At 54.6% G+C, this 27903-nt stretch overlaps 2 protein-coding genes and 1 long non-coding RNA gene across 35 annotated transcripts in view; 2 read left to right on the forward strand and 1 right to left on the reverse strand.

The window, feature by feature from the left end:
* CLIP2 (CAP-Gly domain containing linker protein 2) overlaps positions 1 to 21477 on the forward strand; it is a 227999-nt gene extending 206522 nt beyond the window's left edge. The window contains exon 13 of the transcript XR_013415208.1: positions 21444 to 21477. The gene's annotated coding sequence lies outside the window, so the exon portion shown is untranslated. The remainder of the gene's footprint in view (positions 1 to 21443) is intronic.
* The window catches only part of GTF2IRD1 (GTF2I repeat domain containing 1), a 186194-nt gene that overhangs the window by 45186 nt on the left and 113105 nt on the right, over positions 1 to 27903 (forward strand). For 32 of the 33 annotated variants that reach the window (XR_013414638.1, XR_013414636.1, XR_013414633.1 and 29 more), the window contains 10 exon segments: positions 2056 to 2184; positions 6530 to 6671; positions 9298 to 9453; positions 11987 to 12170; positions 13228 to 13538; positions 15300 to 15389; positions 18203 to 18286; positions 23911 to 24094; positions 25526 to 25551; positions 26585 to 26693. Coding sequence is in view for 21 of the 33 variants with exons in the window: in XM_077994569.1 (XP_077850695.1) it covers positions 2062 to 2184; positions 6530 to 6671; positions 9298 to 9453; positions 11987 to 12170; positions 13228 to 13538; positions 15300 to 15389; positions 18203 to 18286; positions 23911 to 24094; positions 25526 to 25551; positions 26585 to 26693 (1409 nt within the window). In the remaining 12 variants the exon portion in view is untranslated. 33 annotated transcript variants of the gene reach the window in all.
* On the reverse strand, positions 7776 to 19949 carry LOC144339820 (uncharacterized). Its single transcript, XR_013415226.1, has 2 exons — positions 19125 to 19949; positions 7776 to 10893 (listed from the first exon to the last, which is right to left on the reverse strand). It is a non-coding gene; the product is annotated as an uncharacterized LOC144339820 (long non-coding RNA).

The raw sequence follows: 27903 nt of genomic DNA on the forward strand, positions 1-27903 counted from the left end.
CATTTTGGCCAAACGCCTACCGGCCAGTTGTTTAAATCAATATTTATCCGCATTCAAAAAGCAGAGGAGAGCCAGAACCGAGGCCAGAGCTGAGCTCTGATGTGTCTCTCATTTCTCGGGACGTTTCTGTCCCTGAGGCTGGACACCTCTGGCCTAGTGAAGTGTGATGCACTCTGACATCTCCTGTTCTCTGTCATTGGCCAATGATCATACATCATGACCTACTGCAAGGCCTGTCTGTGGCTGGGACCACACACCTTGGGCCTCATGTACATCGGGCACTGATTGAGGCCCTGGGGTGTGACAGTGGCAGGCAGACCTGGTTTCTGCCCTCAAAGAGCTTACAGTCGGCAGGGGCACCCATGGCAGCAGAAGACACCCCAGGCCTGGTGCCCTTTGTGGCGCCAGCCCCGCGGTCCTCCTGCCTGGGCCTTCCCTACCCCACTGGGTTTAGAAACTCCTTGTCTGCAGGTAGGAGGCAGCAGGTTTACAGGCTCCTTTGGGTCCTGCAGCCCTGCTGTCTGCCGTCAACACCCAGCAGGGGCCACACAGAAAGCACTGGGACTGAGCCCAGAGAGGGGAACCGAGAGGCCTCTGCCTCTGGTCTCTGCCTTCTTTGCTTGGATTGGTGCAGGGACAGCTGCCTTGAGGGCAGGCCCTGGCCCTGGGGCAGGCTGTGGGTGCCCCCTGGGTCAAGAAGGAGAGGGGCAGGGTAGAACCAGGGGCTGAGGGAGGCTCATCTTTGTGTCTCATGGGTGCCCAGCTGGGTACTGTCGTACCCAGCAAGCCTGTGCCATGCCACGGGGACCCACAATTGGGGGTTCTGGACTTGAGGGGGAGGATGCAGCTCTGTCCCCCAGGAATCCCACTGCAACGGGACACAGTCCTGTCCTGGGGAGCCCCCGACCTGAGACAAAGCAGCCTCGGCCCTGCTGTATCTTTCTATACTCTTGAAGCCAAGGCTCCTGGCTAGGAGGGAAACTGAGGCAGGAAGGCCTCGGTGGGAGTGGCATTGGCCTCAGAAGCACGTGGCTTGATGCAGAAATGTGACGGCAGAGCTCAGAGGTGTGCGGAACAGAGGGGAGGACATCACCGGCTTCTGACCCTGCTGGGCTTCAGGTTGGGGGTACAGGAGGTGGGCCAGCAGGTTGGACAATTAAAAGCTTTGATGAGACTGGGTGAGGTGGCTCATGCCTGTACTTTCAACACTTTGGGAGGCTGAGGAGGGCAGGTCACCTGAGGCCAGGAGTTCAAGACCAGCCTGGCCAACATGGTGAAACCCCATCTCTACTAAAAATACAAAAATTAGCCAGATGTATGGTGGCACCTGTAATCCCAGCTACCAGGGAGGCTGAGGCAGGAGAATCACTCAAACCCAGGAAGGGGAGGTTGCAGTGAGCCAATATTGTACCACTGCACTCCAGCCTGGGCAACAGAGCAAGACGCTGTCTCGAAATAAAATTAAATTTAAAATTAAAAAAAGCTTCGAGGACAACCAGCAGATGATGGCAGGGCCAGGAAGGGTGCTTGAGGCAGGGGGAACTGAACCCTCACAGACTAGGGGATCATGAATGTCGGTCCATCTGGGAGTGGCACAGCTTAGAGGACCTGGAGCATGGAGTGTGAGGGGGATCTGGAGTGGGGGACAGGAGACCAGGTAACTAGAATACCAGACTGAGGAGTTGAGAGCTAATGTGGGCAGTAGGGAGCCATGGAGGGTGTGTGAGCGAGGGAGGGCTGTGGCCAGAACTGCCCACGTTGGGAGAGGTGGCAGTTGGGGCCTGCCCAACAGACTGGTCCTGGTGCTGGGCTCAGCTTGTGTGTGCCGACTTCGGAGGGCGTGCCACAGGGTGCGAGTTATCCTGCCACCTGTGCCCAGGCCTGTGCAGGCTCTAATCCCATCACACATAAAGCCCTTGGGCCCAAAGAAGGTCGGCCCTGGATACAGAGGCAGCCGTGGGAGTCCGGGGGTCAGGTGGATTGGGGCGGGTGGGTGCCACATGAGCCAAGCCCCCTGCCTTGTGCCCACCACCACTGCCTCCTCCCTCCCCACAGGCGACCATGGCCTTGCTGGGCAAGCGCTGTGACGTCCCCGCCAACGGCTGTGGACCCGACCGCTGGAACTCTGCCTTCACCCGCAAAGACGAGATCATCACCAGCCTCGTGTCTGCCTTAGACTCCATGGTGAGTGTCCCCACCCGCCCAGGAGGAGGGGACAGGGTGAGCGTCCCCACCTGCCTTGTAGCTCATATCCTACCTCAGCCACTGGAAGGAGCTTTCACTGACCTGAGCCTCAGTTTATCTGACTGCAGCTAGGGCCACAATGCCTGCGTCAAGGGTGGGAGACTTTAGTGAGATCCAGTACATAAAAATCTAGCCCTGGGGCCAGGCGCGGTGGCTCACGCCTGTAATCCTAGCACTTTGGGAGGCTGAGGCGGGTGGATCACGAGGTCAGGGGTTCGAGACCAGCCTGGCCAATATGGTGAAACTTCATCTCTACTAAAGATACAAAGAATTGGCCGGGCGCGGTGGCTCAAGCCTGTAATCCCAGCACTTTGGGAGGCCGAGACGGGCGGATCACGAGGTCAGGAGATTGAGACCATCCTGGCTAACACGGTGAAACCCCGTCTCTACTAAAAAGTACAAAAAATTAGCCGGGCGAGGTGGCGGCGCCTGTAGTCCCAGCTACTCGGGAGGCTGAGGCAGGAGAATGGCGTAAACCCGGGAGGCGGAGCTTGCAGTGAGCTGAGATCCGGCCACTGCACTCCAGCCTGGTTACAGAGCGAGACTCCGTCTCAAAAAAAAAAAAAAAAAAAAGATACAAAGAATTAACTGGGTGTAGTGGTGGGTGCCTGTAATCCCAGCTACTCAAGAGGCTGAGGCAGGAGAATTGCTTGAACCTGGGAGGCGGAGGTTGCAGCGAGCCGAGGTCGCGCCACTGCACTCCAGCCTGGGCAACAGAACGAGACTCTCTCAATTAAAAAAAAATTTTTTAATAAAAATAAAATTAAAAACCTGTCTGACATCAGTTAGCTGCACCCCTGCATTTTAGGATGATGAAGCGCAGAGAGGGTAGGACCTTGCCCGAAGTCACACAGCATGATCAGTTGTTTGTTTTTTTTTTTGAGATGGACTCTCGCTCTGTCACCCAGGCTGGAGTGCAGTCGCGCAAACTCGGCTCACCGCACCCTCCGCCTCCCAGGTTCAAGCAATTCTCCTGCTTCAGCCTCCCGAGTAGCTGGGACTACAGGCATCCGCCACCATACGTGGCCAGCTAATTTTTGTACTTTTAGTAGAGACGGGGTTTCACCATGTTGGCCAGGATGGTCACAATCTCTTGACCTCGTGATCCGCCCACCTCAGCCTCTCAAAGTGTTGGGATTACAGGCGTGAGCCACTGTACCCGGCCCAGCAAGACCAGGTTTTAAAGTGAGCTTCTGCATACACAGTCTCCCCGAAAAACAAAGGACCTCCTTCAAGCTATTCCTGCTGTAGATGGCTCAAGGGCTGCTTAGGTGGTGTTTGGGGCAGTGGTGGGAGACACCCCTGGAAAAGTGACTGGGTGCCACACTCTCTCCATAACGACCCCTCCCCTATGCAGAGTGACCTTCATGAGGATGGGGCCCGAGGAGCTCAGCCCTGTGTCCTGAAGCACTGTGAGCTTGGCAGTGGTGGAAGTGTGGCTGACGTGGGCAGTGATGGGCGATCCCATGGCCACTAGCTACCTGTGGCTATTTGCAATTTTTTTTTTTTTTTTTTTTGGAGAGTTTTGCTCTGTTGCCCAGACTGGAGTGCAGTGGCGCAATCTTGGCTCACTGCAACCTCCACCTCCTGGGCTCAAGTGATTCTCTTGCCTCAGCCTCCTGAGTAGCTGGGATTATAGGCGTGCGCCACCACGCCTGGCTAATTTTTTGTATTTTTAGTAGAGAGAGGGTTTCACCATGTTAGCCAGGCCGGTCTCAAACTCCTGACCTCAGGTGATCCACCTTCCTCAGCCTCCCAAAGTGCTGGGATTACAGGCATGAGCCACCGCACCTAATTCATTTAAATTCTAATTAGTTAAAATGAAATAAGCAACTCAGTTGTTCAGTTGCACCAGCCTCATTTTACGTGCTCAGTAGTCAGAAGTGGCTGGTGTCTACGGATTGGACAGTGCAGAGGTAGAATATGTTCATTCTCATAGAAAGTTACACTGGGTGGGCCAGGCACAATGGCTCACGCGTATAATCCCAGCACCCTGAGAGGCTGAGTGGGGCAGATCACTTGAGACCAGGACTTTGAGATCAGCCTGGCCAACATGGTGAAACTCCATCTCTACTGAAAATACAAAAATTAGCTGGGCATGGTGGTGCACGCCTGTGGTCCTAGCTATTCGGGAGGCTGAGGCAGGAGAATTGCCTGAGTCTGGGAGGCGGAGGTTGCAGTGAGCCAAGGTCGTGCCACTACACTCCAGCCTGGGTGACAGAGCAAGACTTTCTATCAAAAAAAAAAAGGCCGGGCGCGGTGACTCAAGCCTGTAATCCCAGCACTTTGGGAGGCCAAGATGGGCGGATCACGAGGTCAGGAGATCGAGACCATCCTGGCTAACACGGTGAAACCACGTCTCTACTAAAAAATACAAAAAACTAGCCGGGTGAGGTGGCGGGCGCCTGTAGTCCCAGCTACTCGGGAGGCTGAGGCAGGAGAATGGCGTGAACCCGGGAGGCGGAGCTTGCAGTGAGCTGAGATCTGGCCACTGCACTCCAGCCTGGGTGACAGAGTGAAACTCAGTCTCAAAAAAAAAAAAAAAAGTTCTACTAGGTAGCAGTGGTCTAGTGAGTGTATCAGAACCTCCCTGGAGGAGCACGTGACCCTCTAGTTATCCTAGCAGTGTGAACAAGACAGGCTCCCCCTGTCCCGGGGCCTTTTAAGGGCTTCCTGAGGGACCCTTATGGGACAATGACATTTGCTTAGCAGTGACTTAAGTCCAGCCTCCTCCAAATGCCAGGGTCTTTTGGTGGCCTGTAGGGAGGGTGGGCTGAAGGGGTGTGCCTTCGTCACCCGCCCCCAATCTCAGATCTTCTTCCCCACCAGCTCTGGGTGCCTTTAGGTGGGTGAGTTTTCTGCCATGGTCTCGGCGTCTTCAGCTGAGCGGTGACTGTGGCATGAAGCAGCTCTTTCAGCTGTGATGGATGAGAAACAGCTGGATTTATTTGTTTTATTTTTTGTTAATACTCTACAGTGTTCCACGCAGAAAGGGAACAGCAAGCTTTTGTTTTCATCTTAGAAGAAAATGAATGCCCTGTGTTTTAATTTTCCAGTAGGGACCCTGGAGGACAGACCTCCTGGCCCCACGCCGCCCGCACCTTCCTAACCAGAGCGATTCCAGGCTGGGGCTGGCACCATAGGCCAGATGATGGCCCAGAGAGGTTACCTGTCCCAGGTCACACAGCACAGAACTGCAATTGGAAGCCAGACTCTATAGCTGCCAGCACTACCTGACTCAGATGAAAAACAGCATTTTTTCGGCACAATCAGGGTTTTCCTGGTGGGGTGGGTCAGAGAGCTGAGATGCTGGTGGTCTCGGTTGCAGGGACCCCCCCCCATATTAAGGCCTCTGTGCTACGGGGCTGCAGACCTCGACTGTGGGGCCATGAGGATAGCCAGCTCCGTGTTTACCCACATAGGATGTCCCAGTTTAGAGATCTTTTCCCCCAACCATTGAATCCCCATACCCAAGCCCAGTGGCACTGTGGAACTGGGCTGTTTCTCCCCAATTCTACAGACGTGGAAACTGGCCAGGCACAGTGGCTCGCGCCTGTAATCCCAGCACTTTGGGAGGCTGAGATGGGCACATCACCTGAGGTCAGGAGTTTGAGACCAGCCTGACCAACATGGTGAAACCCCATCTCTCCTTATGATACAAAAATTAGTGAGGCATGGTGGCGGGCGCCTGTAGTCCCAGCTACTCCGCAGGCTGAGGCAGGAGAATCGCTTGAACCTGGGAGGCAGAGGTTGCAGTGAACCAAGACTGTGCCACTGCACTCCAGCCTGGGCAACAGAGTGAGACTGTGTCTCAACAAAACAAAACAGATGTAGAAACTGGAGCCCAGAGGAGGGACATGACTGGCTCAAGTCCCACAGCAGGAACGGCCGAGGTGAGAATACAGCCCCAGTCTGTCCAATCCCCACCTTTCCTGCTGTTCTTCCTACCCCCTCCTCATCCAGGACTTGAGAGGGGCCAAGAGAACGCAGCACGGCATTGTCCCTGGGGCTGGGGCTAAGGTGGGCTTACCCCAAGGAGGAGGACCTTGGAGGGAGGAGCAGAGGACACTTGTCCTCCTCCAGCCGCCCATCGCCAATCCCTGGAGGGCCATTCATTCAGTCGCACTACAGAATCTGAGACCAAGAACAGTAGAGGGACCGTCTGTCTCTGCAGCTGCTGCTGAGGTCTCAGGCATCTGGGAGCTCATATCCCACTCCCGAAGTGGGTACTAGAGGTGTTTGGAGTGGGGAGCCCTTCCACTCACACACCCTGCTCTTCCCACAGTGCTCAGCGCTGTCCAAACTGAACGCCGAGGTGGCCTGTGTCGCCGTGCACGATGAGAGCGCCTTTGTGGTGGGCACGGAGAAGGGGAGAATGTTCCTGAATGCCCGGAAGGAGCTACAGTCAGATTTCCTCAGGTTCTGCCGTGAGTACCTCAGGGCTCCAGAGGGCCGGGCCCGCCATGCCTCGAGGGCAGGAGCTCTGGCCCGTCTCTGGGTCCCCAGCCCTGTCCAGCCAGGGTGGCGGTGTCGGGGGGATGAACCTAACAAGCGAGGTTGTCTGAGATTCCCGATGTGGTGTTATTGAGGCAGCCGTGGTTTTTGTGGGAATCATTCTGCAGCCCCTGAGTTGACAGAGACTGGCTGGGTGAACCCCAGGGTAGGCCAGAGCCAGCCACTTCCATCTGCCTTTTCCAGATGGGGACACCAAGGCCCAAGGTTGCTGCTCAGTTCTTCCTCTTAAGTATGCATTTCTGAGCATAAGGACCAAATGCACTTATTCCAACACAATTTTTTTTTTTTTTTTTTTTTTTTTAATGAGACAGAGTCTCACTCTGTCACCCAGGCTGGAGTGCAGTGGCACAATTTTGGCTCACTGCAACCTCTGCTTCCCGGGTTCAAGTGATTCTCCTGTCTCAGCTTCCAAAGTAGCTGGGATTACAGGCACCCACCACCATGCCCGACTAATTTTATATTTTTAGTAGAGATGGGGTTTCACCATGTTGGCCGGGCTGGTCTCAAACTCCTGACCTCAAGTGACCCGCCCACCTCAGTCTCCCAAAGTGCTGGGATTACAGATGTGAGCCGCTGCGCCTGGCCATGTTACAATAAGATTTATTGATCGCCTGCTGTGCATGGCATCTTTTCTGATGCTAACTCACCTACCCTGACATCAACCTGAGGAGGCAGGCACTGTCATTGCTATAGTGACAGTTAACATCTTAGGCCAGGTGCAGTGGCTCATGTCTGTAGTCCTAGCACTTCAGGAGGCTGAAATGGGAGGATCACTTGAGCCCAGAAGTTGGAGACCAGCCTGGGCAACATAGCAAGACCCCTGTCTCTACAAAAAATTTAAAAATTAACCAGGCTTGATGGTGCACACCTGTAGTCCCAGTACAGAAAGGCATGGATGGGACCAGGCACGGTGGCTTACGCCTGTAATCCCAGCACTTTGGGAGGCTGAGGCAGGAGGAACACTTGAGCCTGGGAGTTTAAGGCTGCAGTGAGCTACGATGGCACCACTGCACTCCAGCCTGGGTGACAGTGAGACCCCATCTCAAAAGAACCATGGTATAGCATGAGGTTAAGAGAACGGGCCACCTGGGTCCACAACTGCTGTGCCTCAACCCACTCATCCGTGAAAGGGGAGAACGGGTGGGTCTGAGGGTTAAACGAATTTGTACCCAGCAAGCACTTAGGACAGTGTCTGGCACTGGGTTCACACTCAATAGACACCAGCTGTTGTTGCTATTATTAGTATTCGCATCACACCCCTAAGATCAGCTGTTTCAGGGAAGGGCATCCCCCAGCGCTGGGCCTATCATTACTGGGGTACAGCTGCGTCCCCAGCCAGACCCCCACCCCACTCAGCCTTCAGAGCCTAGACCTTCCCCAGGGCCAGAATGGGGGACTGGGCCAGGTAGAGTGGACAGCAGCAGGTCCTGTGGCACCCCAGCCTCCCAGAGCCTGAGGCGGTGCACCTGGCTTCTAGAGCCAGGCAGAGCCGCTATTTATAGCACCAGGAACTCGGCTGGTTTATTTCAAGCTCTGCAGATCCCAGAGGAGAACAGGCTCCAAGCTGGGAGGGGGCCGCGGGCCCCTCCTCTCATCTCCTTTCCAATGCAGCTTCTAGAACATTCCCGAAGGATCTACCAACACTCTCCGGTCCCCACTCTGGCCCAGCCTGGCATGAACCTGCTGTTTGCAACCCACGGCCTCCTCGGAGCAGGGGTTGGGGGGTGCCCGTTGTTTCTTCCTTCGGCAGAGCAGAAAACGGGGGCATAGATTGGTCGAGACAGTGTTGGTGTCAGGGCACAGAAAGGCATGGATGGGGCCAGGCACGGTGGCTCACGCCTGTAATCCCAGCACTTTGGGGGGACAAGGCAGGCGGATCACCTGAGGTCAGGAGTTCAAGACCAGCCTGGCCAACATGATGAGATCCCATATCTACTAAAAATACAAAAATTAGTTGGACATGGTGGCAGGCGCCTGTAATCCCAGCTACTCGGGAGACTGAGGCAGGGGAATCACTTAAACCCTGGAGGTGGAGGTTGTAGTGAGCTGAGATTGTGCCACTGCGCTCCAGCCTGGGCGACAGAGTGGACTCTGTCAAAAAAAAAGAAAGAGAGAGAGAGAGAGGGAGGGAGGGAGGGAGGGAAAGAGAGAAAGAGAGAGAGAAAGAGAAAGAGACAGATGGAACGTTCATCGAACCTCGGTTCTGAGCTGGAATAGCTGGCCTCCCACGAGCATGCACAGATGGAGGCTCAGAGAGAGAAGGGACTTACCCAAGGTCACACAGCAAATTAGAGGTGACCAGAGGTGAGGCCCAGCCCTGGGCCAGGCAATGGGAACTCTGAGATGACCAGCCCTGGCCCTCAGTGGGGTGGCTGGGATAGGGCTTGGTCACTCATTCATTCTTCATTCATTCACTCACCTGTGTATCACGTTGTGTGCCAGCCTCCACGGCTCCGCACAGGGCAGAAACATCCCAGCTCGAAGGCCGGCTGGTGAGATGGGTGTTCACTGTGGCCTCCCGTGCTGTGTGTCCCACAGGAGGGCCCCCGTGGAAGGATCCGGAGGCAGAGCACCCCAAGAAGGTGCAGCGGGGTGAGGGCAGCGGCCGGAGCCTCCCTCGGTCCTCCCTGGAACACGGCTCAGATGTGTATCTTCTGCGGAAGATGGTAGAGGAGGTGTTTGATGTTCTTTATAGTAAGATCCTTCCTCATTCCATTTGGGGGCCCCAGGGAGGGTGGGAGCCTGGGTCCCCACCCAGCAGAGGGGGCCCCCTCCTGTCCTACTACAGGCCCTGGGCAAAGCCGGACCCCAAGGCATGGAGGTACTGGTTACCCTAGCCCTTCCTCATCTCTGCATTCCCAGACACAGACGTTCTACTCCAGCCGTTTTCCCAAACCTCCATCCCCACTGTCCCTGCCCTGGCTCAAGTCATGCCACCTCTTGCCTAGAAATAGCCCCAGGCTTGCCACGGTCTCCCTGCCTCCCCACATCTGCCCTGCCACCAAGGGCATCTTCTCAAAGCACAAGTCTGACCATGAATGAAGCTCTTGCCTCCACAGCCTTCGGGGGCTCCCCATCGACCCTGAGCATGGCACAGGGGCCCACACACCCATCCTCATCCCCTCTATACCTTCTTTTCCTGCTAGGTGACAGGGCCCTACTGACCTCCCTACAGAACCACTTCCCGTTCTCCAGCACTCGCTGGTTCCTTTCACATGCCCTGGCCTTCGCGCTGTTGCATCTTTTGAGACTGCCTTTCCCCTCCTCTGTCTGGCGGACACCCGCGTGCCACTGAGGCTCTGCTCCTGGAAGCCCCCTCACAGTGGGTTTAGGCCCCTCTCTTGGCACCCACAGTGCCCTGTCCCCTCACCAGCCCAGGAGCTCTCCAGGGTCAGGGGCTATGTCTGCCCTTTCTAGCTGTCTCCAGCCTGCAGTTCAGAGCCCAGCAACAGCAGGTACTCGGAGAACGTTTGTTGAATGACTAAGTGAAGGCTGATTGCTCAGCCACGTCTTTCCTGCAGGGAGAGGAGAACTGGCCTCCCTTGGGAAGCGTCAGGTTGCAGAGGGCCTCAGGGCCCCAGTGGTGGCCTTCACACGCCCTGGGAAACCTTGGGCAGGTCCCTTTGGCCCTCAGGGTCCCACCTCATTCATTTCTGATTTGGCTTTATCCCTTCTCCTACTGTAGCCTTTGGTTTTATGGAGCAAAGGTCTGCGAGGAAACTTCTGGTGTTCTTATGTCAGGAGGAGGGGTACTCAGAGGCCCTGGGCGGTCACGCTGGCCACCCTGGGATGGGGGACTTGCCACGCATGGTTGACTCTACCCCTGTCGACACTTTTGCCAGCTGCAGGGCCCATGCACAGAGCCCCCCGCACCCCTGCCCACCTTGCCCTGGCCCCCCTTTCTACTTTGGGCAGAATTCAAGGAGGCTATGAGAGGATGGGCCTCCTTCTGGCTCCAGGTGAGGGCTGCAGCCTGGAGGTGGCAACAGACATCCCAGTGCTCAGTCCTCAGTCCTCAGCCTGCCTCCCCTCATCTGTGCCCCCCAACCCCCATCTTTGTTCCCGCGTCTTCTCAGTCTGTCTCTTCCTCTCCCATCTTTTTCTTTTGTTGTTGTTTTGAGATGAAGTTTCGCTCTGTTGCCTGGGCTGGAGTGTAGTGGCACGATCTCGGCTCACTGCAACCTCCGCCTCCTGGGTTCAAGCGATTCTCCTGCCTCAGCCTCCTGAGTAGCTGGGATTACAGGCACCCGCCACCACACCCAGCTAATTTTTGTATTTTTAGTAGAGACAGGGTTTCACCATGTTGGCCAGGCTGGTCTCAAACTCCTGACCTCAAGTGATCCACCTGCCTCAGCCTCCCAAAGTGATGGGATTACAGGCATGAGCCACCGTGCCCAGCCTCTCTCGTCTTCTTCTGAATCCCCTATTTTTGCTCCCTCTCCACTTCCTCTTCTTCTTGCTTTCTCTCCCCTCTCTTGGTCTCTCTCCCTTCCTCCCTGCACATTTTTCTTCTTCTTCTTCTTTTTTGAGATGGATTCTCATTCTGTCACCCAGGCTGGAGTGCAGTGGCATGATCTCAGCTCCCTACAACCGGCCTCCTGGGTTCAAGTGATTCTCCTGCCTCAGCCTCCTGAGTAGCTGGGATTACAGGCACCCGCCACCACGCCCAGCTAATTTTTGTAGTTTTAGTAGAGACGGGGTTTCCTCATGTTGGCCAGGCTGGTCTCGAACTCCTGGCCTCAAGTGATCCTCCCACCTCAGCCTCCCAAAATGCTGGGATGACAGGCATGAGCCACCGTGCCCGGCCCTTACAGCTTCTTCCTTGCAGTCTGGCTCATGCAAGTGCCCGCTTCTCCGTCTCCTCTGCCCTCTTTTCTCCCACCAGATTGTTTCTCTCTGCTCTGTCCTCTGGGCCCTTGTAGTCCCCGGTTTCCCTTCTAGCCAGGTGCCCAAGTGGAGAGGGGCTTGGCCATGGAGGGCAGCAGGGATCCCCCCTTCGGTGGGGGAGCCCCGGCCCCCCAGATGCAGACAAGGGGGCCTTGTCCACAGCATCCACCCCCAGCCTGCAGGCAGTTATTCTGCACAACGTCTGCAGTTATGAGGGGTCCATGGGAACCCTGCACCAAAGGGAGCCACTCAACACTGCCCCCACTCTGGGGCACAGCGGCCCCGACTCCAGCCTGGCTGCCCTCTCATACCAGGCCCCTCTCCTGGACTCCCCCTACAGGCGAGGCCCTGGGAAGGGCCAGCGTGGTGCCGCTGCCCTACGAGAGGCTGCTCAGGGAGCCAGGGCTGCTGGCTGTGCAGGGGCTGCCGGAGGGCCTGGCCTTCCGGAGGCCAGCTGAGTATGACCCCAAGGCCCTCATGGCCATCCTGGAACATAGCCACCGCATCCGCTTCAAGCTCAAGAGGTGAGTGAGGCAGCTGACCCAGGGCTGGGCCAGGGCCGGGGGCTGGAGGCCACTTAGCCAGAGGGGAAGGGACTTGAGATGCCCATGGAGGACCCTGGTGGTGAAAGCTCCCAGTCGGATGGTGGAGGTGAAGTGAAAGCGAAGTCATAGAACAGGATCTGAGCTAGGTCATTAAGCCTTGAAGTCTTCCCAGGGAAGTTGCATTGCAGAGAGACTGGAAGAGACATGACTTGGGACAAAATAGCACCAACGTGATCGGGTGCAGTAGCTCACACCTGTAATCTCAGCACTTTGGGAGGCTGAGATGAGAGGATCACTTGAGGCCAGGAGTTCGAGACCAGCCTGGGCAACATACCAAGACCCTGTCTCTGCCAAGAAAAAAAAAAAATTACCCAGGCGTGGTGGTACACACCTGTCATCTGAGCTGTCAGGAGGCTGAGGCAGGAGGATTGCTTGAGCCCAGGAGTTTGAGGATGCAGTGAGCTGTGATTGCATCACTGCACTCCAGCTGGGCAACAAAGCAAGACCTTGTCTCTTAAAAAATTTTTTAAATATGGCATTTTAGGTGTTAGAAGTGGGAGAACCATGTCCTGTGCTTGTTCAGGTTGTAAATCTGGGGTTAATTAGGGACCCAGGGGAGATATTGTTGAGGCTGGTCTGAGGCAGTACCAATTGTCAGGAGAGCCAGGAAGGCAGCCTGAGGGCTTAAGGTTGAGCCCATCTCTGCTAGGCACCCCAGGCAATGCAGAGGCAGAGAAGGGGAGGGGAGCAGCAGGAGATGGGAGGCAATCGATTGCACCTGGCAGGATCTGATCAGTGGATTGGAGCAGAGGGGCAGGGCCCAGGTCCTCCAGTGGCCTAGCTCTGTGGCCCTGGGCACACCATTCCCACCTCTGAGCCTGCATCCCCACTTGTAAAGTAGAAAGGCAGCTCCTGTCCTGCCCTCTTACGGGGCTGTTATGTTCTGCTGAGGGTGGGGATGCAGGGTTGTGGGGGAAGAGCTGCAACATGTGAAACAGATGTACAAAGCTGTCCATGTGTCCTCTCCTTTACTCAGGCCACTTGAGGATGGCGGGCGGGACTCGAAGGCCCTGGTGGAGCTGAATGGTGTCTCCCTGATACCCAAGGGGTCACGGGACTGTGGCCTGCATGGCCAGGCCCCCAAGGTGCCACCCCAGGACCTGCCCCCCACCGCCACCTCCTCCTCCATGGCCAGCTTCCTGTACAGCACGGCGCTCCCCAACCACGCCATCCGAGAGCTCAAGCAAGAAGCACCTTCCTGCCCCCTTGCCCCCAGCGACCTGGGCCTGAGCCGGCCCATGCCAGAGCCCAAGGCCACTGGTGCCCAAGACTTCTCCGACTGTTGTGGTAACATTGCTGCTGGGATCTCCAAGTCTAGGGGGTGGGACAGAGGTCACTCATGCATGGGACATCCTCCCAGGGCAGGTCAGGATGCCTGGGCCCTCTCAGGTTGGAAGGAGCTGTGTCTGGGCATGGGGGTGGGACTGGACAGATGCTGTCCTAGTGGAGACCCCTTGGACCTTGGGTCTCTGCTCAGCCATCTGTGAATGATGTCCTTGGCCTTGGACTAAGAGACACCTGCAAGGACTCCCTGGGTCCCAGCTAGTCAGGAGTCTGAGGCAGGAGGATCAACTGAGCCCAGGAATTTGAGGCTGTGTTGAGCTATGATTGCATACCTCTGCACTCCAGCCTGGGTGACAGCACAACTCTCTCTCAAAAAAAAAAAAAAAAAAAAAAGAACCAGCGATATTTCAGGTGTCAAAAGTGGGAGATCCACATCACATGCTATAAAGGAAGTTAGCATACTAGTCATCCCCATGCATTCAGTGAGGACCCGCTCCAATTCAGTGAGCACCCACTGCATACCCAGCCTGATTAAGGGCACTAGGGGAAGTAGGCCCTGGGGTGGACAGGACAAAAGGAACAGTTGCAGGTGAGATTCATGTCCTGCTCGTCTACTTAGTGGCTATGCATCCTGGGGCAAATCTCTATCTCTGAACCTCAGTTTCTTCCTCTATAAAATGGGAATGCTAGCATTACCTGCTTCCCAGAAGTGTTATCATGATTAAAGGACAGATCGGTGGCAGTAGCATCTCCTGAGAGAGGGTTAGAAATGCATATTCTCAGGCCGGGCGCGGTGGCTCAAGCCTGTAATCCCAGCACTTTGGGAGGCCGAGACGGGCGGATCACGAGGTCAGGAGATCGAGAGACGATCCCGGCTAACACGGTGAAACCCCGTCTCTACTAAAAAATACAAAAAAAATAGCCAGGCGAGGTGGCGGGCGCCTGTAGTCCCAGCTACTCGGGAGGCTGAGGCAGGAGAATGGCGTAAACCCGGGAGGTGGAGCTTGCAGTGAGCTGAGATCCGGCCACTGCACTCCAGCCTGGGTGACAGAGCAAGACTCCGCCTCAAAAAAAAAAAAAAAAAAAAAAAAAAGAAATGCATATTCTCAGGTCCCACTGCAGTCCTGCTGAATCTGAAGCTCTGGGGATGGGACCCAGTAGTCTTTTTGGACAACTCTGCCAAGTGGTTCCAATGTGCTCAAGTTTGAGAGTTGCTGTATTAAAGCACTGGGTCTGGCCAGGTGTACCTGTAATTCAAGCTCTTTGGGAGGCTGAGGCAGAAGGATTGCTTGAGCCCAGGAGTTCAAGACCAGCCCGGGTAACATAGCAAGATCCTATCTCTACCTAAAAAAAAAAAAAAAAAAAAGCACTTGGGTCTGGGTCTAATGCTTGGCCTGTAGTAGGTGCTTGTAAGTTATATATACTTATTATTATTATTATTATTAGGGGGGAAAAAAGCCCAAATATGTGGGCTGACCAGGGCTTCGAGCTTATACACATAAAACAAGTGTTCTTACCTGGAAAAGGTGACCTCCGACATCCCTTTCTTGTTAATCTGGCTTTTGGCTAGCAGATTCTGGTACAGACTGTCTTAGGCCTCTGGTCAGGGACCTTGCCTTGAGTTTGTGATCACAGGAATCAGTTCTGGGGTCTCCCTGGCAGATGAGGCTGTTACCCCAGAGCCAGGGCCTATACACTGGGGCCAGATCTGGGGAACCCTCTTGGGGCCCACCTGGAATCCATTTCCTTCTCTCCCTTGTCCAGGACAGAAGCCCACCGGGCCTGGTGGGCCTCTCATCCAGAACGTCCATGCCTCCAAGCGCATTCTCTTCTCCATCGTCCATGACAAGTCAGGTAGGACGGCGCCCATGCAGCACCCAGGCCTGAGTGGGAATCTGGGGTTGGAGGTGGTGCTCATTGAAATTGATAAGTGTTTCCTGGGTCTTTGTGAGAGAAAGGAGGAACAGCTCTGCTCAAGGGACTGCAAGTAAACTGGGATATAATAGTTATCTACTGCTGTATGATAAACTGCCCCAGACTAGGCATGGTGGTTCATACCTGTAATCCCAGCACTTTGGGAGGCTGAGGCAGGAGGGTTGCTTGAGGCCAGGAGTTTGAGACCAGCTGGGCAATAGAGCGAAACACTGTCTCTGCAACAAATAAGAAAAATTAGCTGGATGTGGTGGTGCCTATCCTCTGAAGTCCTTGGGAGGCTGAAGCTACTTGGGAGGCTGTGGCGGGAGGATCACTTGAGCCCAGGAGTTGGAGGCTGCAGTGAGCTATGATCGCACCACTGCACTCCAGCCTGGGCAACAGTTAGACCCTATCTCTAAAAAAAGTTATAACAAAAAATAAAATAAATAACCCCAAAATGGAGCTTAAAACATCAAGTGTTTATTACCTCACAGTTTCTGGGGGTTGGGAATTCAGGACTGGCTGAGCTGGGCAGTGCTGGGTCACAGTCTCTCATGAGGGTGCAGTCAAGATGTTGGCTGGGGTTGCTTGACAGCTGGGGTTGCTGTCATCCAAGAGCTCAACCGGGGCAGGAAGAGATGCTTCTGAGCTCATTCACACAGCTGTTGGTAGGAGGCCTCAGTTCCCCACTATGTGGGCTAGCCTTGACGGGGCTGCTTGAGCATCCTCATAACATGGCCGCCGGTTTCCTCCAGAGTTCTCAATCCAAAATTGAGGAACGAGGAAGCCACATGGCTTTTATGACCCATCCTTAGAAATTGCTGTCATGTTCTATCTGTTAGAAGCCAGAAACATGATCCAGCCTACCCTCCGTGGGAGAGGAATTAAACTCCACCTTTTAAAGGAAGCAATATATTGAATAAAATTTAAAAAAAGATCACACAGAAGTCCTGAGTGTAGCGAAGTGTGGGATTCAGTTATACCAAGAAGGAGTGCAGTAGGACTTGCCAGCAGTTTTGCTCTGTGTGGGTCTCAGCCTCACCTCCAGGAAGAGGTTCTGTAAGAAAACCCAGTCCTAGGCCGGGTGCGGTGGCTCACACCTGTAATCCTAGTGCTTTGGGAGGCTAAGGGGGAGGATGGCTTGAGGCCAGAAGTTCTAGACCAGGCCGGGCAACCTAGTGAGACCCCACGTCTACAAAATTTTAAGAAAGAAAGAAAACCCAGTCCCCTGGGATCAGAATGGAGGCTCCCCCGCCCCGCAAGCCATCCACAACCCAATCTGCCACTGCCCCAAACAAGGTCCAGCCCTGGCAGGGAGGAGACGTGAATGTTCAGATGGAACAGCATCATGACAGGCCCGTGGGCTGGGGCACAAGGTGGGATAGAACCTCACTGGGTTGTCGCAAGCGAGATACTCAGCTTCTTTAAGCCTCAGTTTTCCTATCTGCAAAATGGGAATGATATCTCTGTTTAAAACTTGTCATAAGGAATTAAATAGGAGATTATTATATATATAAAGTACTTAGCACAGATAAGTACTTAACAAATTAAAGTTGTTACTTCTACTGATTACAAATGAACCAATGATCACTTGTTATTATTCAATCAAGACAGAGGTTTTGAGAGAGAGGCCAGCAGAGCTGAGAGTTTGGGGGAAGCCAACGAGGCCAGTGCTGAGTGAGACCTCAGATGTAGGAGGTACAAGGGTTAGATTCTCAAGATCAAGACTCAGCCCTTAGCCAGACATGGTGGCGGGCACCTGTAGTCTCAGCTACTCAGGAGGCTGAAGTTGGAGGATCGCTGGAGTCCAAGAGTTGGAGGCTGCTGTGAGCTATGATCACACCACTGCACTCCTGGGCAACAGAGTGAGACCCCATCTGTAAAAAAGAAAAAAAGAAAAAACACAGCCAGGAGTGGTGACTCATACCTGTCATCATCCCAGCTGCTTGGGAGGCAGAGGCAGGAGGATCATGTGAACCCAGGAGTTCAAGGCTACAGTGAGCTATGACTGCACCACTGCACACCAGACTGGGCAACAGAATGAGACCCTGTCTCTATTTTTTGAAAAAAACATTTAAATTAAAAAATAAAATACTCGATCTCAGGCCAGGCACAGTGGCTCACACCTGTAATCCCAGCACTTTGGGAGGCCGAAGCAGGCGGATCACCTGAGGTCAGGAGTTTGAGACCAGCCTGGCCAACATGGTGGAACCCCGTCTCTACTAAAAATACAAAAATTAGCTGGGTGTGGTGGCACACATCTGTAGTCCCAGCTACTCAGGAGGCTGAGGCAGGAGAATCACTTGAACCCGGGAAGTGGAGGTTGCAGTGAGCCGAGATCACGCCACTGCACTCTAGCCTGGGTGAGAGAATAAGACACTATCTTAAAAAAAAAAAAAAAAAGAAAGGAAGAAAGAAAAGAAAACTTGACCTCTTTTTCTGCTGAAGGGACTGCTTTTCCAGCCTCCTGTATGTCTGGGGCAGGATGGGCTCGGGATGGACAGGCTGAGCCTATTCTGATACCACACCTGTGGGAGAGGCCAGAGACAAATGTTAGGGCAGGAACAGGCAGATGGGGAACCATCAGAGCACCCTGAATTCGTGTACGGTCCGAGGTGGGAGAGGGTGGAAGGACTGGGGGCTGGGGCCAGCCTCGGGGTCTCTGGGGGTGAAAACCCGGTGGTCATGGCCGGTGGGGGGCATGTGACTGTCCCGTGGGGCCCTGCTCACTTGTGCCTCCTGTGTTTTGATAGAGAAGTGGGACGCCTTCATAAAGGAAACCGAGGACATCAACACGCTCCGGGAGTGTGTGCAGATCCTGTTTAACAGCAGATATGGTGAGTGGGCGGCGCGGCCCGCCGTGTGGCCCCAGCAGCCGTGTTGAGCATCTCATTACGTGGCAATCACTCGTGTTCCCCAACACGGCAGCGGGAGCCATATGCTGGCTCCCGCGCGCCGGCAACACTAATGTCATCCGTCGCGGGCTCCTCCTGTCTGGGTAGGGGGTGGTTGTGTCAATATTTCCCTTCCAGATTCTTCAGGGGGCGGAACTGATGGCAAAACCCCAGACCTGGGCTCAACGGTGGGGAGCGGGGCAGGTTGGGGGCAGAGATTGCCCATCTGGGGGCCGGGCGCAGTGGCTCATGCCTGTTATCCCAGCGCTTTGGGAGGCCGTGGTGGGAGGATCACCAGAGGCCGGGGGTTCAAGACCAGCCTGACCAACATAGTGAGACCTCCCGTCTCTACAAAAAAAATATTTTAAACCAGGCTGGGCGCAGTGGCTTATGCCTGTAATCCCAGCACTTTGGGAGGCGGAGGCGGGCGGATCACCTGAGGTCAGGAGTTCGAGGCCAGCCTGGCCAACATGCTGGAACCCTGTCTCTACTAAAAATACAGAAATGAACTGGGTGTGGTAAAACACACTTGTAATCCCAGTTACTCGGATCCTGAGGCATGAGAATCACTGGAACCTGGTGCAGTGAGCCAAGATCGTGGCACTGCACTTCAGCCTGGTGACGGAGTGAGACTCTGTCTCAAAAAATATAAATAAATAAAAAATAAAAATTAGAAGATTAACCACACACCTGGGGTCTTAGCTACTTGCAGGCTGAGGTGGGAGGATTGCTTGAGCCCAGGAGGTTGAGGCTATAGTGAGCTATGATTGTACCCCTGCACTCCAGCCTGGGTGACAGAGCGAGACCCTATCTCTACAAAAGAAACAAACATAACAGATTGCCCATCAGGGGAAGTATCCATAAGGCCCAGAAAAATCTGTATTGGCCTCATGTGCCAGTTCCCCACAGTAACACACCATTTTCTGCCTCCCAGCCTTTACCTGTGCTGTGTCCTCTGCCTGGCACCGCCTTTTCACATCTTAGGGACAAATTCCTAATTGTTCTTTGTCTTGGGAGTCACCTCCTCCAGGAAGCCTTTGGGTCCCCAGCCTGGGCCAGGTAGGCCTGGGTACCCTGATGGTTCCCTCTCTGTGACACCTTGGGAACTTGATACCCCTTGTCTGCCGCTGTCTCCCTGAGGGCCAGGACTGCACCCAACCCCTCTCTTTGTCCCTAGCACCCAGGACAGTCAGGCTCATAGCAGATGTCAGCCCACCGCACTCTGGAAAGAAAACGCAAGTGGTAGGCGCGGTGGCTCACGCCTGTCATCCCAGCACTTGGGGAGGCCGAGGCGGGTGAATCACTTGAGCTCAGGAGTTCGAGACCAGCCTGGACAACATGGTGAAACCCCCTGTCTACAAAAACACAAAAATTAACCGGGTGTGGCATGGTGGCATGCACCTGTAGTCCTAGCTACTTTGGGAGGCTGAGGCAGGAGAATCACTTGAACACGGGAGGCGGAGGTTGCAGTGAGCCAAGATCACGCCACTGCACTCCATCTAGCCTGGGTGACAGTGAGGCTTTCTCTCAAAAAAAAAACAAAAAAAACAAAAAAAAAAACACATTAAGAAAAGAATTTAAAAAGAAAAAAAAAAAAAAGAAGAAGAAGGGAGGATAATTCCAAGGAAGAAACAGTCTCAATAGGCTGGGAAGTCAAGGGTGGCTTCATGGACGAGGTGCCCTGTGACCATGACTGGGGCAGCCTCTGCATGTGGGCTGGGCCTTCCACATTGGGATGGGGCTGAGCAAGACTCTGGAGGCCTTAATGAGGAGCCTGGGATAGCCGGCTGCCTTTGATGTGGCCACGCTCCCCAGCCAGGCCTCCTCACTCCTCAGAGCTGCAAAGGGCTGTCTGCACCTGCCCCTGAGTCTCTCCCCGCCCCAGGCAGGTGTGAGCCAGGTGGAGGTTGGGGGAGGGGAACCAGGGAGGAGCCGGCTCTGCCTGCCTTGGGAGGGTTCTGCCCAGGCCAGTGTTCTGGCCTGTCCCACGCCCTGGACTTTCCAAAATGCCAAGCCTTTTCCAAACGTCAGTTCCTGAGTCGCATCCAAAGAGTGTTGGGTGTGGAGTGGTCAAGACCTTGTTCCCCATAAAGCCAGAGCTCCCTCTGGGGAGCTGCGCAGGGGAGAAGGCAGCTGCCCAGGAGTACTGGGGACCCCCCGGATGGTGGGAACAGGGTCTGGCAGCCCAAGGTATCCCACAGACTGTGGGTGAGCAACCCCTGCTCCCAGCTCTACCAGCCACCAAATCTGGGTGAATTGGGCCAGTGCGGGTGGTGCAGAGGGGGAAGAAACAGAAACATAAGAATTGGGAGAAACGTTAGGCTTTAGGAAGCCTCGAGGACATGTCCTCTGGGAAGATGCTGGGACCAGGTGAGGGGCCGAGGACGGTGTAAGGTGGCACTGCAGGAAGGCAGCCCCTTCCCAAGGGGCAATAGCAGGGTTTGGGTTCGGCCCTCTGTCCACTGAATCTCCCTGCTGCTGAAAAGACAGGCCCCGATAAACCAGATGAACCGGACTGAGACGAATTCACAGGCACTCAAAGGACCAGTCGCTCAAGGGCTGGGGCTGGGGGTGGCTGCTGATGTGGGAGGTGGAGGGGTGTGGGGAGAGATGCCTTGCCAGCTGTTGAGATTTCGAGGGTTTAATTTGACAATGAGCTAAGTGTGACTTCTCAGTGGGTTCTGGATGCCAAAGCCACCAACGCAGACCTGGGCCGCTGCGTCAACAGGAAAACAATGTCAGAGGCACCCGCGGGAGGGCCCAGGCAGGGCTGGAGGGAGGTCCAGCTCTGGGCTGGCACTTACAGGAACACAGACAAAGCATGGTGTGGCCAGAGAAGCAGGGCTAGGGCAGGGAGGGGCCTGAGGAACAACCAGGAGATATGGGAGCCTGGAGGGAGGACAGTGTGTCCAGGCCCCATCCATGGTCACACGAGGAGGCAAGAGTGAAGTGGATACTCAGGCCAGGGGAAGGGTGACCCGTGAAATGACTTGCTCAAGGCCAGGAGCGGTAGCTCATGCCTGTAATCTCAGTGCTTTGGGAGGCTGAGGCAGGAGGATCACTTGAGCCCAGGAGTTTGAGATCAGCCTGGGCAACATAGCAAGACCCCATCTCTCCAAAAAATACAAAATAAATAGCTGGGCATAGTAACGCACGCCTGTAGTCCTAGCTACGCAAAAGGCTGAGGCAGGAGGATCACTTTAGCCAGAAGTTGAGGCTGCAGTGAGCAATGATTGCACCACTGCACTTCAGCCTGGGCTGTTAGCAAGACCCTGTCTCTAAAAAAGAAAGAAAGTACCAGCTTGTATTAGGAACGTAGTAGGTGCTTCAAAAGTGTTTGGTGTGGGGCCGGATGCGGTAGCTCATGCCTGTAATCCCAGCACTTTGGGAGGCTGAGGCGGGTGGATCACCTGAGGTCAGGAGTTTGAGACCAGCCTGGCCAACATGGTGTCTCTACTAAAAATACAAAAAATGAGCTGGGCTTGGCAGTGCACACCTGTAATCCCAGCTACTCGGGAGGCTGAGGCAGGGAGAATCGCTTGAACCTGGTCGGCAGAGGTTGCAGTGAGCCAGGATTGTGCCACTGCACTCCAGTTTGGGCAACAGAGCAAGACTCCGTTGGGGGGGAAAAAAGTATTCGGTGAATGAATGAATGAAAACGTGGAGCTGGGGTGGAAGTGAATGACTGAAATGGCACAAGTCTGGAAAAATAGAGCAAGTAACCTGGGCATGAGCCTGGATTCTGTTGCTTGGCTGTTGGCAGAGCCGTGAGCTTCTGGGGTGTGTCTTGTTTATGGCGCTGGTAAATGGAGGGCGTGCTGAGCTCCTCCCTGGAAGAAGGGACACACCTGTGCTCACCTGTGCAACCACTTGCCCGCCAAGAGACAGCCTCAAGCTTGGGCACTTCCTTTAGCCATTTGTATATTCACTATGCAGAAAGCACTTAGTGTGTGCCCAGCTCCATTGAGGTCGCAGTGGCAAGACAGAAAACAAAACCCCTACTCTTTTTTAGACAGTCTCGCCCTGTCGCCCAGGCTGGAGTGTAGTGGTGCAATCACAGCTCACTGCATCTTCGAACTCCTGGGCTCAAGCGATCCTCCCACCTCAGCCTGCCAAGTAGCTGGGACTACAGGCGTGCTCCACCACGCCCAACTAATTTTTTGTATTTTTATAGAGATGGCTTCTTACTGGTGTGTTGCCCGGGCTGGTCTTGAACTCCTGGGCTCAAGCATTCTCCAACTGCTGTGGCCTTCCAAAGTGCTGGGATGACAGGCATGAGCCACCGCACCTGGCCAAAACCCCTGTTCTTCTGCAGCTTCCTTTCTAGACAGTGAGCACACGTAGAGATGAGTGTGGATGTAGTGTCAGGTGGTGACCAGTGGATGACTGACAGAGCAGAGGAGGGAATGAGGGATGGAGGAGGCTGTGTTAGGTTGCCAAGGTGCTATTTGAGCAAATATCTGAAAGGAGGGAGTGAGGGAGGGAGAGAGGAAAGAAGGAAAGATGGGCGGATGGGTGGGTGGGTGGGTGGATGGATGGATGTTTGTGGATTTCTGGGAGAAAGGAATCTGAGCAGACTGAAGAGCAAGTACAAAGGCATTGAACTGAGTGTATGCTCCTGGCAGGTAGGGGAAGCACCAAGGGGGCAGCAGGGGTGGGGGGAGCACACAGAGGCATGAAGGGGGCAGATGAGGTCAGAGGTGATGAAGTCACATAGGTAGGACTTTGGCTGTCACCAAATCAGATGGGAGCCACTGGACATTTTTTATTTTATTTTTTTAGAGACAGGGTCTCACTCTGTTGCCCAGGCTGGAGTGCAGTGACACGATCTTGGCTCACTGCAGCTTCAGACTCCTCGGCTCAAGTGATTCTCCTGCCTCAGCCTCCTGAGTAGCTGGGACTACAGATGTGCACCACCACACCTAGCTTTTTATATTTTACTTTTCTGCAGAGATGGGGTCTTGCTATGTTGTCTAGGCTGGTCTTTTTTTTTTTTTTTTTGAGACGGAGTCTGGCTCTGACACCCAGGCTGGAGTACAGTGGCGTGATCTCGGCTCACTGCAAGCTCCACCTCCCAGGTTCACGCCATTCTCCTGCCTCAACCTCCTGAGTAGCTGGGACTACAGGCGCCTGCCACCACGCCCGGCTGATTTTTTTTTTTTTTTTTTTTGTATTTTTAGTAGAGACGGGGTTTCACCGTGTTAGCCAGGATGGTCTCGATCTCCTGACCTCGTGATCCACCCGCCTCGGCCTCCCAAAGTGCTGGGATTACAGGCATGAGCCACCGCGCCCGGCCCCAGGCTGGTCTTGAACTCCTGGGCTCAAGCCATCTGCCCACCTCAGCCTCCCGGAGTGCTAGAATTACAGGCATGAGGCACCGCACCCAGCCCAGCCAATTTCCTAACAGAAAAGTGACATGATTTTGACATTTCTGCAGGACCCCTGTGGCCGCTACATGGCCAGAGTGGAGTGGGGACGGTGGAAGGTGATGGTGACCGCGGCCCCCGGGTCCTGTGCGTGCAGCAGCCTGTCTCACACTCAGTCTTGCCATTTGATTGTCTTTCCAGCGGAAGCCCTGGGCCTGGACCACATGGTCCCCGTGCCCTACCGGAAGATTGCCTGCGACCCGGAGGCTGTGGAGATTGTGGGCATCCCGGACAAGATCCCCTTCAAGCGCCCCTGCACTTACGGAGTCCCCAAGCTGAAGCGGATCCTGGAGGAGCGTCATAGCATCCACTTCATCATTAAGAGGTGTGGGTGGGGCCGGGCGCAGTGGCTCATGCCTGTAATACCAGCACTTTGGAAGGCCGAGGCGGGCAGATCATGAGGTCAGGAGATCGAGACCATCCTGGCTAACACAGTGAAACCCCGTCTCTACTAAAAATACAAAAATGTAGCCGAGCGTGGTGGCGAGCACCTGTAGTCCCAGCTACTCGGGAGGCTGAGGCAGGAGAATGGCGTGAACCCAGAAGGCGGAGCTTGCAGTGAGCCAAGATAGCGCCACTGCACTCCAGCCTGGGCGGCAGAGTAAGATTCCATCTCAAAAAAAATTAAAATTTAAATCTAAAAAAGAAAAGGGAAAAGGGATAATGATGGCCCCCCCCACCCAAGTTTTCCTAACATAAAATGAAAAAGTAGATGAAACACACCTGACATGTAGCAGATGTTTAATAAGCATAAGGTGTTTTTTCATTGACCTCATTTCCCTCATGAATTAAAACATCATTAAGTGCATCAGTGCACGTGAAGACATTTCCGACCTGGGCATCCTTGGGCAAGTTACTTAACCACTCTGTGCCTCATTTACATAAAACAGGCCTGATACCAGCCAAGGCAACATGGCAAGACCCTGTCTGAAAAATATTTTAAAAATTAACCAGGCATGGTGGCAGGTGCCTGCAGTCCCAGTTACTGTAATCCCAGTTCTTTGGGAGGCCGAGGCAGGCGAATCACCTGAGGTCAGGAGTTCGAGACCCGCCTGGCCAACATGGTGGAACCCCGTCTCTACTAAAAATACAAAAATTAGCCGGGTGTGGTTGCACACGCCTGTAATCCCAGCCACTCAGGAGACTGAGGGAGGAGAATCCCTTGAACCCGGGAGGTGGAGATTCAAGGGGGACCTAGCAGGAAATTAGAACACAGGCAAAAACGCCAGTCATGGGAGGCAGAGCCAGGGGTGCGAGGCTGACGATGACTTCTGTTTTCACACTGAGACGCCTCACTCCCCTGCCGAGATCACGCCACTGCACGCCAACCTGGGCGACAGAGCAAGACTCCATCTAAAAAAAGAAATTAATTAATTTATTTAATTAAAGTACAACAATTAGCAGGGCACGGTGGCGCACGTCTGTAGTCCCAGCTACTCAGGAGTCTGAGGCAGGAGAATCGCTTGAACCCTGGAGGCGGAGGTTGCCGTGAGATCGCACCACTGCACTCCAGCCTGGGTGACAAAGTGAGACTCTGTCTCCAAAAATAAGAATATAAATAAACGGTTTGGGATGTTTTGAGACTCCGACATGCCCTCTCCTGCCTGCATGTGTGCTCAGTGCCCAGGTCTGAAGCTGTAACTGTGCATGTGCCATTCAGTGACCACCACCGAAGGGGACCTGGGGCATCTCCCCAAGCCCCGGGAGAGCCCTCCAGCCTGCACTGTTCTCATGCCTATCTTTCTTCTCTCCCCAGGATGTTTGATGAGCGAATTTTCACAGGTATGTGGGGACCATCTAGTCCATTCTGAAGTTTCCAGGTTGATTCCCCAACAGAACCCCAGCTGCCACCGCCCTGGACTTGGTCCTCCTGAGCGCCTCCCCTCAGACAGGGAGGGAGGCTGGGCTCTGGCTTCTGTGTCCTGGGACAGAAACGGGTCCCAGGCTCCTAGGTGCTGACAGACTGTCAGGAAAACCCCTACCAGCTTCGAATGCCCTGGACAGATAGTACTAAAGCTGAACACTAACCTGTTTCAGGTTAGTGACCCTGTACCTATACCAGGCTCTCTTTGAAGCTGCCAGCATGTTTTATTTTAATCTGATTCCAACAATCCTATGAAGGTGGCTCCACTCCTATCCTCACGTGCAGACAGAGGAACGGAAGCCCAGCTGGTGAGCACGGGTCCCTGCTGCATGCCCAGCAGTGTGACTCCAGAGCTCATGCAGTGGCCCGGGGGCCAGCACACCTGTCCCAAGAGGAAGATGCGGGCTCTTCCTGGGGCAGCAAAAGCATCATGGATCTTGGGGGGCCATGTACCTGGCACCCCAGTTCCGGTCCCGCCTCCCACCAGCTCTGTGACTTTGGGCAAGATCTTATGGTCTTCGGTTTCCACATCTGTGACATGGGGTTGATAATAGCGCCTTCCTCTGGGCTCCTGGCACGATGAAATGAGAACCTGGTCCCGTGATGCAGCCATGGGGAAGCCCTGGCCCTTTTCTAAGGGCTCAGCCCCATAGTATGTTGGAGGGCAGGAGAACCATCTCTGGTTGCTGCCTCCCCTTCCTCCTGCCCCTTGCTCTCCCAAATCTCTGGCCGCCTCTGGCACTAGGGCTGCTGTTCCTCCTTCTGGCGGCAGAGTCTCTCCCCAGGACCCGTTCCTGGCTGTTGGCTGGACATGGCACCCGCAAGGATGGGCAGAGGCCAGGTCCTATCCCCGGGATTCCCCCAGCTTCACACGGAGACCTTTGCCCAGGGGCCCTGCAGCAAGAGGAGGCCAGAGGACCTTCACCCTGACCTCCCTGTCTCTCCCCACAGGGAACAAGTTTACCAAAGACACCACGAAGCTGGAACCAGCCAGCCCACCAGAGGACACCTCTGCAGAGGTCTCTAGGGCCACCGTCCTTGACCTTGCTGGAAATGCTCGGTGAGGCCCCGCCCCAGCCCCGGAGGCCCACAGCCAGCCCTGCTCTGGGCTGAGGCTGTGTTACCTACAAGGGGGGACCCAGGGCAGCTCCCACCACACCACCACCCCTCGAAGGTGCAAAGGGAGGGCAAGGGAAAACAGACTCCACCTACTTCCCTCTGCCTAGAGAACGCTCACCTAGAGAACTCTTCTGCCCCCAACATCTGGCCAGATGTCACCTCTCTCAGAAGCCTCTAAATGCCCACACTAGGCCAGGCGCGGTGGCTCACACCTGTAATCCCAGCACTTTGGTAGGCCAAGGCAGGCGGATCTCTTGAGGCAGGAGTTCAAGACCAGCCTGGGCAACATGGTGAAACCCCATCTCTACTAAAAACACAAAATTAGCCGGGTGAGATTGCATTACTGTACTCCAGCCTGGGTGACAGAGCTAGACTCTGTCTCAAAATAAATACACACCCACGCCAGGCCGGGCTTGGTGGCTCACTCCTATAATGCCAGCGCTCTGGGAGGCCAAGGAGGGTGGATCTCTTGATACCAGGAGTTTGAGACCAGCCTGGGCAACATAGTGAGACCCTTGTCTCTACAAAAAATAAAAAGTAAGCTGGGTGTGGTAGCTGGTACCTGTGGTCCCAGCTACTTGGGAGGCTGAGGTGGGAGGACTGCTTGAGTCTGGGAGGTCAAGGCTTCAGTGAACTATGATCGCACCACTGCACTCCACTCCAGCCTGGGCAACAGAGTAAGACCTTGTTTCAAAAATACAAACATGCAGCTGGGCGTGATGGCTCACGCCTGTAATCCCAGCACTTTGGGAGGCTGAGCCAGGCAGATCACCTGAGGTCAGGAGTTCGAAACCAAGCTGGCCAACATGGCGAAACCCTATCTCTACTAAAAATACAAAAATAATTAGCCGGGTATGGTGGCACATGCCTGTAGTCCCAGCCACTCGGGAGGTTGAGGCAGGAGAATTGCTTGAACCCTGGAAACAGAGGTTGCAGTGAGCCAAGATTGTGCCACTGCACTGCAGTCTGGGCAACAGAGCAAGACTTCATCTCAAAAAAATAAATAAATACGTGGATGCATATATACATATACATACATACCTACATGCATACACACATACCAACACCAGGTTCAATGCCTGTCCTGAGTGCCCACCAGACCCTGCCCCCAGCACTCAGCTTGGCTACCATCCACCAACACCCCGCAAGCA

This window comes from Macaca mulatta, chromosome 3, assembly GCF_049350105.2.
Source record: "Macaca mulatta isolate MMU2019108-1 chromosome 3, T2T-MMU8v2.0, whole genome shotgun sequence".
Lineage (NCBI taxonomy): Eukaryota > Metazoa > Chordata > Mammalia > Primates > Cercopithecidae > Macaca > Macaca mulatta.